At 38.9% G+C, this 12,708-nt stretch overlaps 1 protein-coding gene across 5 annotated transcripts in view; it reads left to right on the forward strand.

Annotated features, from left to right (window-relative positions):
- The window catches only part of PRIM2 (DNA primase subunit 2), a 294,044-nt gene that overhangs the window by 125,186 nt on the left and 156,150 nt on the right, over nucleotides 1-12,708 (forward strand). Inside the window, exon 8 of one of the 5 annotated variants that reach the window (XM_067565541.1) lies at nucleotides 8,492-9,517. The exons of the other annotated variants lie outside the window; for them this stretch is intronic. Coding sequence (XP_067421642.1) covers nucleotides 8,492-8,527 — 36 coding nt within the window. The 3' untranslated portion in view covers nucleotides 8,528-9,517. Of the gene's footprint in view, nucleotides 1-8,491; nucleotides 9,518-12,708 lie in introns of those variants that run through there. 5 annotated transcript variants of the gene reach the window in all.

Genomic DNA, 12,708 nt, shown 5'->3' on the forward strand with positions numbered 1-12,708 from the left:
CACAGGATAACTCCTACTCCTCCAGATAGTTGGAGACTCCCAAGAAATAATGCAAAACATGTACAGTATATTCCACACAGCCATTATATTAAACAGGGAATAAATATAACGTGACAGGATAAAACACTATTCTTAGAATCACCAGTGCCCATGCTGATAAAACCTGTGAATTTCCCCAGTCATGTGACCTGATGTAGCAATTGTAAAATTAGTGTCCCCGTTGGTGTACTTTTTTGGGGCCCTTGATGATCTGTGACCACAATATCTTCTGGGAAGAAGATTAGCAGTGTGGCTGACTGGGTTCAGCACAGTCCAAATGGCTCTCAATTGGGAGTAGAGGTTCCCCAAACAATTTCCTTGACTAACTAACTAAAAGACAGTGCACTCACAAGCTCCGGGAATGATCCTCAGGTTCAGAGATGACTCTGGACTCCTCAGTCACTGCAGAAGGGCTGGTTTCTGCTGACAGGGATCCTCTTCATGCAGGCGTCATGCTGCTTCTGGTCCCAGGATTTCAAGGGGTGCAGTGCTCAAGGTGCAGATTACAAAGCTACACCAAAAATCCAAACTTTAGTCTCCCACCCAGCACCCCGGCACACTAACAGCAGGCCATGACCTTAGACTAACAGCCACAGCAGAGCTTGCCATGAGCTTGCCATGTGGTGCCTCTCCCACCTAGGGAGCTAGCAGGCTAACTCAGCCTGCTGGGGGATGTTTTCCCAATAACGTTCTACAACCTGGGAGACACGTTGGAGTGGGAAGGGGTCAAGATGAGGGATCTTGCTTTCCAGTCCTCAGGGGCCAGTTGTCAGGGGAAACCCTGCATGCAGGACTGGACTCCCCAGCTCCCCACACAGCCAGTCCTTCCCTCTGGCTCCAGACTGCTCCCAAAATGGCCTCTCTCCTCTCCTGAGCTTCCTGGAAAGGGCATCTCGATCCTTTTTGTTTGCTGGGCAGACTCTGAGTCTGCCTTGACTCTCCCTCCCTGAGCTACAATCACACATAGCCCCAGGAATCTAGGTAATCTCCTTGGGGGTTACATCTGTAAATTCAGAGGTCCTTTGGTATCATGAAAGCTTTTGAGTTACCTTGTATCTATCTCAGTGGTGTTACAGTGTCATAATATCTTGTGATATCTTAGAAATAAAAAGTAATCTCAAGTTATTTTGGAAAGTAAATATTAATACTAAGAGTTTGGAAGGCGGCTTTGTTGTTATTTGTAGAATTGAGTTTGTTACATTTCTGAAATTCTGGTGAATAGCCTTAATCAATACTGCTTTTAAGAAACCTAAAATGTGAAGGTTTAGCCTGGTGTTCTCAGACTCATTTACTGAAGACAAGGATTTAATGGCTAAAACTTGAATGCATAGAAGGGTAGGGTTTAAGATTATTTTGAATCCTGGCAAGAGGAGCTCTGAAATACATGAGGTTGAAGCTGTAAAAGATCAATATTATGAGAGATGCATGAATGAGAGGTGCTCCAAATATTTTTGTAAACATAAGAGATGGATTATTTCTTAGATCTTCGCGAGGAATTTGTTAGCTCTTAATAATATCCAATTCTGAGAAAGATAACCATTCAAATTACAGTTAGGTTCAGTCTCTTGAAGTATGAACGTAGGAGAATACTGTTACATAGACTGTTGTGATCAATTAGCCTTTTCCCAAGGTTCTTTGATCACATCTACATTGGATATGGGAACAAAGGCCTGTGAAATCAGTATGGAACTCTAAAGATCAGTCAAATTTGTCTGAAGTTGCATCATGACTTTTGCTAGAAGGGGAAAGAGTGAAAGCATATACCAGTCAGACTTGACCAGTTCACAAAATAGAGAAGGTGCCTATGTAGGAAGAGGTTTTTTTCCTTATTGCATTATTATTTTATTATGGTGTTACCTAGGGACCAACTAAGGGTGTTATAGTGCCAGGCACTATACAGATCAGTAGACGGTCCCTGCCTTAAAAAGCTTGTATTTTAAGAACCTCTTGTTAATTATCTTGCTTTTCTGATATTTCTATCCAGTGAGGATTTCATTTCATGGTTCCATTCCCCAGGAAAAAGGTTTGATAACTTAGTTTACTTGATTACATAGTTTGTAAGTATTTTTGTCAGTGAATGCTTTTTTTTCTCCTAGAGACTTGAGACAATTCACTACATTTTGATTAGGATCAAGACTTTTGATGCTTCTTTGACAATGTATGTAAGCTGTGGTTGTTTTGTTCCTTCTAAGAATATAAAATATTATTTTGGAATTATTAGGAATAGGAGTTTGTATTGCATATGCTGCCCAAAAGCTTGAATTCTTTGTGGGCCCTGTTCATATTTTGGCACCTGGGCCCTGGCCTGGCTTTCGTCTTATGAAAATCTCAATTTGGGTCTGAGACTGCTTTTGCTAAAAAGAGCTTTGGGGTGATGGGCATGGTTTCAGAGCTGAAGCCATTCTTGGAAGTATTATTACCCAAGACAGGCTCTGTTTGTTATAAGTAACAGTTTTGTAATAGAAAATATTGATGTGATATGAGGTAGAGAATTGTCCAGAAAATGACAGCAAGTTTTGTTTGGGGGAGAAAAAAGGATCAAATTTTGACAAATTCTAGAACGTATCTCTGAGTGCCCAACAACAAGGCCCCAAGGAGTGAGAACAATTACTTCTTGGTAAATATATCCTTGAGGAAAATCAAGGATCTGTTCTTAAGATTTATAGTAAAGCCACTACATAAACTGCTCAATGACATTATAAAACCATAGTTTTGTTCATTTTGAAAAATGTAGCTCTTTTCCTGTGTATTGTAGGCATATATTTCACATGGAATAAATATTATATTTAATAGTGCACTTTGATTTTTATCAGGTATATTCCAGTGCGAATACTATTGAAATAAATTTAAATAGGCAAAAGAGCCTTGGTGAAGATTACTTATTAATTTTGTATAGATCTTGGGATTTGCAACATGTTTCAAAAGGTTAAAATCAAACTTTTTCATAAGAAAATTGATCAGCATTAAAATGTCAACTATCTACGTATGGCAGTGTATCAGCATGCAAACGTTGCTCTCTTATTTCAGGTTCCCTAGCTGCACAGCATTTGCATTGTGGCATTTTATTACAATGTTAGCAAGATAGTTGACATTTCTAGATCAGTCAATTTTTGTTGGTACTAGACAGCATGCAGTTGTATTGAAGATGGCCGATTTGGATGTAAGAGGTTTTTTATTAGAGAACTCTTTCAGTAGGGAAAAAGGTATAACAAGAACCAATGGCTGGAAGCTGAAGCCACACAAATTTCAATTGGCTATTAGGCACACATTTTAATAGTGAGGGTGATTAATCATTGGAACAAACTACTGAGGGAAATTGAAATAGATGTGGCATTTCTAGAACAAAAAAAATAGCCAAAACACAATACCTGATAGTAATGGAGGCTGTAACTACCCAGACATATGTTGGAAAATTAATACGGCAAAATATAAAACTTCCAGCAAGTTCTTAAAGTGTATTGAGGACAACTTCTTGTTGCAGAATGTGGAGGGAAGTAATCAGGGAACAGCCATTTTAGACTTGATTCTGACCAACAAGGAGGAATTGGTAGTGAATCTGAAAGCGGAAGGCAATTTGGGTGAAAGCGATCATGAAATGATAGATTTCATTATTCTAAGGAAAGGAGTTAGAGTAGCATAATAAGAACAATGGACTTCCAAAAAACAAAAAAAAAAAAAGGCAGGCTTCAGGGAATAGGGAACTGGTAAGTAAAGTCCAATGGGAGGAAAAAAAAGGAGTTGAGGAGAGCTGGCAGTTTCACAAGGAGACAATATTAAAGGCACAACAGCAAGCAATCCCAATGTGAAGAGAAGCTAAGAAGAATAGTAAGAAGCGAATATGGCTCCATAAAGAGCTCTTTAATGACCTGAAAATCAAAAAGGAATCCTACAAAACATGGAAACATGGACAAACTGCTAAGGAAGAGTACAAAAGAATAGCACAAGCATGTAGGAACAAAATCAGAAAGTCTAAGGGTATGTACACACTGATGGTGGCAAATTCGCTGCCATCATATCGATCTATCCAGCTCGATTGAGCGGCAGTGAAGGACCCGCTCAATGGATCTGGACATCGATTCAATTAAACCACCTCCTCAAAAGGTATAGCACTGTGTCGATGGGACGCATTTCCTGTCGGCGCAGCGTAGTGGAGACAGCATGCAGAAGAGGATGTAGTAAGTCGATGTGAGTTACACAAGCCACTCTACGTAGCTTGCGAAAACTCTTGTCGACTGCCACTGAATTTCCTGGTAAGTGTGTACTAAGCCCTAGGCACAAAATGAGTTACACCTAGCATGGGACATAAAAGGCAATAAGAGGTTCTTTAAATACATTAGGAGCAAGAGAAAGACAAAGTGTAGGTCCTCTACTTAGTGTGGAAGGTGAGCTAATAACTGATGACATGAAGAAGGCTGAGGTTTTTAAAGTCTATTTCGCTTCAGTCCTTACTAAAAAAGGTTATTGGTGACCAGATACTCAACACAATTAATATTAGCAACAAGGGGGAAGGAATATAAGCTAAAAGAGGAAAAGAACAGGTTGAAGAATATTTAGATAAATTAGATGTGTTCAAGTCAGAATCCTAATAGTTGGCAGAGCTTGATGAAATTCAACCTAGGGTGATTAAGGAACTAGCTGAAGCAATCTCAGAACAATTAACAATTATCTTTGAGAATTTATGGAGGAAGGGTGAGGTCCTAGAGGACTGGACAAGGATAAACATACTACTTATCTTTCAAAAAGGGAACAAAAAGGATTTGGGGAATTATAGACCAGTCAACGTAACGTCAATACCTGGAAAGATACTGGAACAAATCAACAAACAATCTGTTTGTAGGCACCTAGAAGATAATAGGGTTATAAGGAATAGCCAAGATGAATTTCTGAAGAAAAAATCAAGCTGCACCAACTTAATTTCCGTCTTTGGTAGGCTAACTGGCCTAGTGGATAGGGAGGAAGCGGTAGACATTACATATCTTGATTTTAATAAGGCTTTTTATACAGTCCCACATGACATTTTCATAATCAAACTAGGGAAATGCAGGCCCAAATAAATTACTAAAAAGTGGGTGCATACTGTACTGAGAGTAACTATCAATGGTTTTCTGTCAAAATGGGATGATGTATCTAGTCAGGTCCTGCAGAGAGTCAGTTCTGTGTGGGGTACTATTCAATATTTTTATTAATGGACTGGAGAATAAGCTTATAAAATTTGCAGATGACCCCAAGCTGAGGGGGGGTTGAAGCACTTCAGAGGGCAGGATTAGAATTCAAAATTGGAGAAATGGCCTGAATTTAACAAGATGAAATTCAGGAAAAACATGTGCAAAGTACTTCATTTAGGAAGGCAAAATTAAATGCCCAAGTACAAAACAGGGAATAACTGGCTAGGCAGTAATGCTGTGGAAGAGTAATACCGTGGAAAATCTGGGGGTTAAAATGGATGACATTGAATATGAGCCAATAATGTGATGCAGTTGCAGAAAAGGGTAATATCATTCTGGGGTATATTAGCAACAGTGTATACATAAAACCCTGGAGGTAATTGTCCCACTCTACTTGGCAGTGGTGAGGCCTCAGCTGGAGTACTGTTTCTAATTCTGGGTGCCCCACTTTAGGAAAGATGTGGATAAACTGGAGAGTCCAGAGCAGAGCAACAAAAATAAAAAAAGGTTTAGAAAACCTGACTTAGAAGGAAAGGTTTAAAAAAAATACTGCATATGTTTAGTCTTGAGAAAAGAAGACTGAAGGGGGGACATAAGTCTTCAGATATGTTAAGGGCTGTTATAAAGAGGACTGTGATCAGTTGTTCTACATGTCCACTGAAAGTAGAACAAGGAGTAATGGGCTTAATCTGGAGAAAGTTAAATTTAGGTTAGATAGTAGGCAAAACTTTCTAACTATAAGTGTAGTTCAGCTTTGGAATAGACCTCCAAGGGAGGTTGTGGAAGCCTCATCATTGGAGGTTTTAAAGAATGGGTTGGACAAACACCTTTCAGGGATGGTATAGGATTACTTGGTCCTGCCCCAGTGCAGGGGCCTGGACTTGGTGACTTCTGCAGGTCCCTTCCAGCCCTACATTTCTGTAATTCTGAGGACAATTCCCCATCCCTTGATGTCTTCCAATCGACTGGATGGATGACTTTCTGATAGATATACTTTAGTGAAACACAAGTTATTGGGCTCAATATACAGTAAGGATGTAAAAATGAGTTTAATTAAAAACCCATTTAAACATTCTAAAAATAGAACGTTAAATGCTGGGGTGGTGTGGGGTGGAGCCGTGCTGGGCTCGGCTCCTCAACTGCCAAATGAAATTTGCCCAGCTGCTGCTCCGAGCATCGTGGTAGCTGGGCAGCTCTCACTTGTGGAAAGCTGAGACGAGCCTAGCTGTTTAAAACATTTAAACAGCTGATTACCATTTAAATGGTTAACCTTTTACATCCCTAATATACAGGTAACTGGGTGAAGTTTGGCCTGATTTATACAGGAAGTCAGACTAGATGATCTCATGGTCCCTTCTGGCTTTTAATTAAGAGTATCTATGAGTATTTACACATCTTTCTGCTGTCCTCCTGCTTCATTTATTTATTTCGATTTATAATTAATCCACAAAGATAAGTGCCCAGTCAAAATAATGTACACACCTTAAAAATAATTAAAATATTAACTATTATTTGAAAATGTATTTAAAAATCAGTTTTAAAAATGTATAACCAAATAGGTAGCTCCCCACCAAAATCTTGTCATCTTCAATATACTGTCCATCTTAAAATGAAAATTCTACTTTTAATCTCCAGATACCATTCAGAGACTCTGACACCTCCCCAGATGTCCATGAGAATAGATGGGCTAAGTGTTGTGTCTACAAGAATGGTACACCTAAGCTCTAGTGAACCAGGATTATGGGAATAATTTCCAAAATCAAAGCAAAGGGCTTTCATGGAAAGTGCCTTGCTGTCTTCTACCTCATTTTAGGGATGGACTGGTGGGGGTGGAGGAAATTGGCTTGTGGGACTGAACCATCTGATTTCCCATGCCCTTTCCCACAACTTTCTCTCTATTATTCCAAGCCTTTTCACTTCAACCACCACATCACTTCTCCATTCCTACCCTCTTTTTTTCTTCCAAGGGCAGTGTAAACATAGAGCTGCTTTCTCTCCCCCTCTCCCCCCAATTCTGGGCTGTCATTGGGACTGGAGGATGCATGTTCCATGAGCCTCTGTGCCACATGAATTGGTTGCATGTCTCATGTGGCTGCCTCCCTCTCTACTATAGTAACATCTGTGAGTTTTTGGTTGAAACACTCAGACACAGTAAAATGTAAGGAGACATTTAGCTGAACTCCACTTGCATAGAGCATGCCTTCTGTTTGAATCCAATAGTACTAAAACATCTGTAGGTTTAATCATCATTAGTTTTTGCTCTTATTTGGAGACTTTAGGTAAAGATTGATTCGTGCTTTAATATTTTTAGCCTACTTTGAACACCTCTTAATTTATGTTCACTGTGTTTTGTGGTAGTATTTTAACATATAATTAACCCATTTTTCTTAAAGTGTAGTGTTTTTTAGTATTTTTTTTAATGTGCTGCATGGGCTTATGTGTGAGAAGAATGTATATAATATTTAAAAGCTACATTAAAAGAAGTTTGCAATGGTGGCCACTCAAAAGATAGGAAATACCAGTATTAACGTTATCTGTTGTCACAGATGCACAGGGCAAGCTTGCCTCTGAATTTTTACAGTCTATATGCGAGTGTATCCCTTTCAGTTCTAGGCCCTAGATCTCAAAGGCAAGCCCCATGGCCTTGCTACCCTAACATGGATTCCTGGGCTTTGTATCACTGTTTTGTACCTTGGATCCTTCAGCAGGTCCAAAGGAATTTAGACCCATGTTGGAGATTTACCTTCTTGGAAACTATGCAACTAGCAGATATTTATAGCAACACAGGACAACTTATTAAAAAGAACGCAGCATTTATTAGGTAACTGAACACACTGGATATGTTTCTGACTGTAGAATGTTAAAACAAAATATAGAGGGACCAGGTGGGTTAGGTAATATCTTTTATTGGACTAACTTCTGTTGCTGAGAGAGACATACTTTCGCGCTATATAGTTCTTCTTCAGGTCTGGGAATGGTACTCAGAGTGTCACAGCTAAATACAAGATTGAATAGACAGTTTAGCATAAGTAGTTAGCACATATTCTAAGGGGCCATTCCAGGTGAAGTGGCCTGTTAACACCCCTGTAGTCATCAGACAAAAAGGGGTTTGAATGGGTTACAGTTTGTTGTAATAAGCTATAAATCCACTGTCTTTATTAAGACCATGATTTTTAGTGTCTTGCAAAGTTATGAATTTAAGCTCCCATGCTCATCTTTTGAAAGTATTGTTCTCAGGTTTCCTTTGAGAAAAAGGAAACTAAATAATATTTGCCACTTCTTTATAGGTTATCTGCAGCTGCTTCTGCTGGAAAGCCCCATGACAGTGTACTTCAAAGAGCAGCAGCTGACTGCATAAAGTGTAGCAAGTACAAGAGCTTTTTCTTAGAGTAGCTGGAGAGAAACAACCTTGGCTACAAAATAAAAACGCCTTCATATCCTGTAGAAAAACTGGGGGAAGAAAAGTGGCAGCAGCAACAGCAGCAGCACCTGCCCCTCATTAGTATGACTTCCTGATTTAGGTCAAAAGGGATTATCTGGTGCAGGGAAGATGTAAATTATACCTTCCGGGTCATCTTTGTGGAATTTGCCCTTGTGTTTTTACATACTAAAATATTTTAATGGTTTTTATAAACCACGTGAATGTTAACAGGATAGAAAACATGAAATGCCTAGTATTAAGATGGAAGACTAAAAACTGGCTATTATAATAGTTTAACAGAGGGTTACAAATTGTAAGTGAATATTTAAATAGTAGATAGGATCACTGTAGCAACCCTTATAACATTTTAATTATACATGTGATCTTTTTGTAGTCTTCCACAAAATACTCCTTCACATTGATTATGGAGTATTTTGCATTGGCTTATTGTGCTGTTAGTGACAAAATATTTGTGTCTTTTTTTAATTATGTAAAATGTGATAATCTAGTTTTTACATGTATAGTCATATCTGAAAAGCAATTTAGAACATTACCAGTGAAGTCTAACTATTCCCCTAGATATCACTACAAAGACATATCTTCTAATAAGCTTGTTTAATATTAAAATTTAATTGGAATAAGCACTTGGCTGGTGGCAGTTCTTGGTGTGCCTAATGGTTTCATTGTTTTCAAGCATGGTCTGTCTCTTTTTTGAAAAATAAATTATGTATGTATAATTAATAAAGCTGGACAGGAAACGAGTACAAACAAATGGAAAAATAGATAAACCCTGAAACATATTGGTCCAGCTGAATATTTTATCTTGTGTTAGAAAATTGGCTGAATGTATTTGTTTGATAAAACTATTGAATATTTCTGGAAGATTACAGAATATTTGGTTATATTTGGAATGTATTCACATTAATGTTAATTTGAAACGATTAATGATATTCCAGTGCGTCTTTGATCCATCTAATATGCCGAGATATAGAGCCCCACCTGCTGCGTATATTTTCTTAGTGTAAGAGTGCAAGTCTTAAGAAAAGAATAATGTTAAGGTCTTGCATTTTAAAAATACATTTGATTTAATTTTTTTCTAAGTTAATTCCCAAGAAAATAATTTAGAATAGCTAAGTTATTAGTTTAGGCAGAGATGAATATGGCTGCTTAATCTTGCAGAAGTGTCCTACAAAATTCATTCTGTTTTTTTAATATTCAATACAAGGTAACTTAAGATTTCAAAATTGCATACAATTACTTCACACTAAATATCAAATAACCCATGCAAGGCCATATTGCTGTTCTTCACAGATATTTGCTTCTGTTTTTTGTTTAACTCCTTTGCAATCACTCAGTAGTGGTATGGAGGTTTGAACTCAACTGGTGTGGCATATACGTAGTAGAAATGAATAGGCTGCAGTCAAAGATGCAAAAGAGAGAATTTTCTGTTTCCAGTAGCTGAAGGTGACACAATGATTTTCAACTGCACTTCATGTTCACAACATTTAATTTGCTCAAATACTGTGTTGTTAGTGCTTGAACCCAAAGAAGTAATAGTAACTCTAGTTCAAAAATATCCTAAAGCAAATAACTGTTCAGTATTCTGAGAATTGTTGAGAGTTTCAAGCACAGCATTTAAGGCTTCTGGTTTAATGCAGAGTAGAGAGCTGAGAATTGGATGATGCTGAGAAGTGATGCTGCAGTTACAAAATGTAACAGGTGGAAGGAAGGATTGAGAATGCAACATGCAGTTCAATATTTACAGTAAAGTGAGATGTTTGCTAGATACAAAATTCTGAGTGTTTAATTAAAATTAGTCTAGGGTGTATTATTTTTGTTTAGTTTTGAATAGTAAAAAATAATTCATATCTGAATTCAGAACTAAAACTGAAATTCTGTTTACTTGCTGTGTTGTGCCTGCATAGCATTTTCACAATTGGCAACTAATTTAGGGACATAACTTTGTACGTTAAAAATATGATTGACAAATGATTTGGAGTAACACAAAGTGAGGGAAGGTAAAAATGTAAGCAAGAAAATTGGGATGAATTATGAAAAAGGAAAAAGGGTTATTAGGGAAAACATTGTAATGGTGAGTCCTGTTACACAGTGGAGCAGTTTTCTAATGGAAATGGTGGAAACATTATCAGTTAAGATACTGAAAGCACCAAAAACAATTGGAAACCATTATTGCACTACAATAGGAATAGATTACAGGACCTAATTAAGAGCAAGGTTTTCATTTCTACGTGGGGCATAAATTGCACCATTACTCCCTTGTACAGGCTACATATATTAGTCATAGAGTTTAAAGCTAGAAGGGACCGCACCAGATTATCTAGTCCATTGGTTTTCAGACTATTGGGTGTGCAGCCCCAGGGACGTGACAAGGCTATTGGGGATGGAGGCAGGGGAGAGGGTGCAAGGACCTGACTGGTTGTTAATTCTTTTTTGTTTCTTCAAAATATTGTTGATAAAATAAGAATTCCTGTCTCTAGTTAAGTCCTCTGCTCCAGTTCCTGCCACAGCTGCCAGATTGGAAGAACAAGGAGGAAAGGAGTGAGCAAGGGTGTTTGGCCTCTCCCTGTACAGGTGGTGTGGTGGGCCTCCATTCCCACTCACTCACATCTCCAGAGGCTGATGCATGTGTGTCTCCTTGGGAGGTAGTTCTTCCTTGCTGTCACAGGCTCCTGCGCATGTGTGCTGGGGATGCACCAAGGCTAGAAGAAGCCTGTGGCCTGTGAATGATTTTGGGAGGTCCTGTGGCTGAGGCACGAGGGAGGTGGAAGCCTGGTTGGCTGTGCTGCTGGTGATGTCCACCCAAAGCATGTCCTGGGCAAGGAATGCTCACAGGCCAGGGAATAGGAGGGACTCAGGTGCACTAATGCCCAAGTTTCTTGTGTGGGCAGAAAGTAGGTGTAGAAGACTGGGGAATGGGTTTGTTCCCACAACATGCTGACCAGCAAAGATGAGCCATTATAGGAAGAAATAATCAGCTATGTGTCTGAACCAGTAGTAGATTGCTTCTATGGACCAATAGCAGGTTCTTTTTTCTCTATCCCCATTCCATGTGGGAAAGGGGAGGGACTGTTTATGGGGTGGCGAGTTATATGCCACCCTTTTTTGGGGCTTGGAGCAATGGCTCAATATATCCCTAAGGCAGGGGTGGCCAACCAGTCAGAGACGAAGAGCCAAAAAGTAGCTATTGATAATGCTAAGAGCCACATTTTCCTTACCCTTCGCCTACAATTCGCATTGATCCCTCATTTTCGGCAGCAGCTTGTCAATTTCACTTCTCAGTTGACAAGCTACCCTCCTCTCTTACCCTTGCCCATTGGCGTTAATCGGTCAATTTCAGCGGCAGCTTCTAAATTTCACTTTCCCCTCCCAGGCTGCTTGTCAATTTCAGACCAAAGAGCCACATGCAAAGAGCTGCATTCAGAGGAGCAAAGAGCTGCATGCCGCTCCCGAGCCCCAGGCTGGCCACCCCTGCCCTAGGGCTTTTAACACAGGAATTGCCATGCTGGATCAAACTCATTGTCCATATAGTCCAATATCCTGCTCCTGACAGTGGCCAATACCAGATGCTTTAGAGGAGAATGCAAGAAAAACACCACACTAGGCAGTTGTGGAATAATCAGCCTTCTCCTGAAGGTCTTATCCTAGTTAATGATTTGTTTAAGATCTGAAACACACTGTTTTATTTCCCTTTCAGTATTCTAATTTATCTCTTATTTCTGTGGTTTTCTGAGTTGATTGATCCAAAACTCAAATTGGACTTAATTAAATTAACTAAACTTACCTACTGCTTGTCAATTGGCATCTAGCATAGTTACTGACCTTTATAAGGAAGATGTTGTATGCTGCATATATATCACTGCTAAACAAAATGTGCTGTGCTTGGTTTTCTTTGAGACAGGTTACATTTGGTTAAGGAGTGAGATCACTGAAGGTAGGATCAAATGTCAGTTCTAAAGTCTTAAAATTAGTGCACAAGATAATCTTTGTTGGTTTCTGTTTACATATAACACACTGATTTTCTTACAGAAACATTAAGTTTTAATGAAGAAATAAGACTTTATC

The sequence above is a fragment of the Emydura macquarii genome, unplaced genomic scaffold, assembly GCF_026122565.2.
Source record: "Emydura macquarii macquarii isolate MOO-44397 ecotype Brisbane River unplaced genomic scaffold, CSIRO-AGI_Emac_v2 contig_2680, whole genome shotgun sequence".
In the NCBI taxonomy this organism is placed as follows: domain Eukaryota; kingdom Metazoa; phylum Chordata; order Testudines; family Chelidae; genus Emydura; species Emydura macquarii.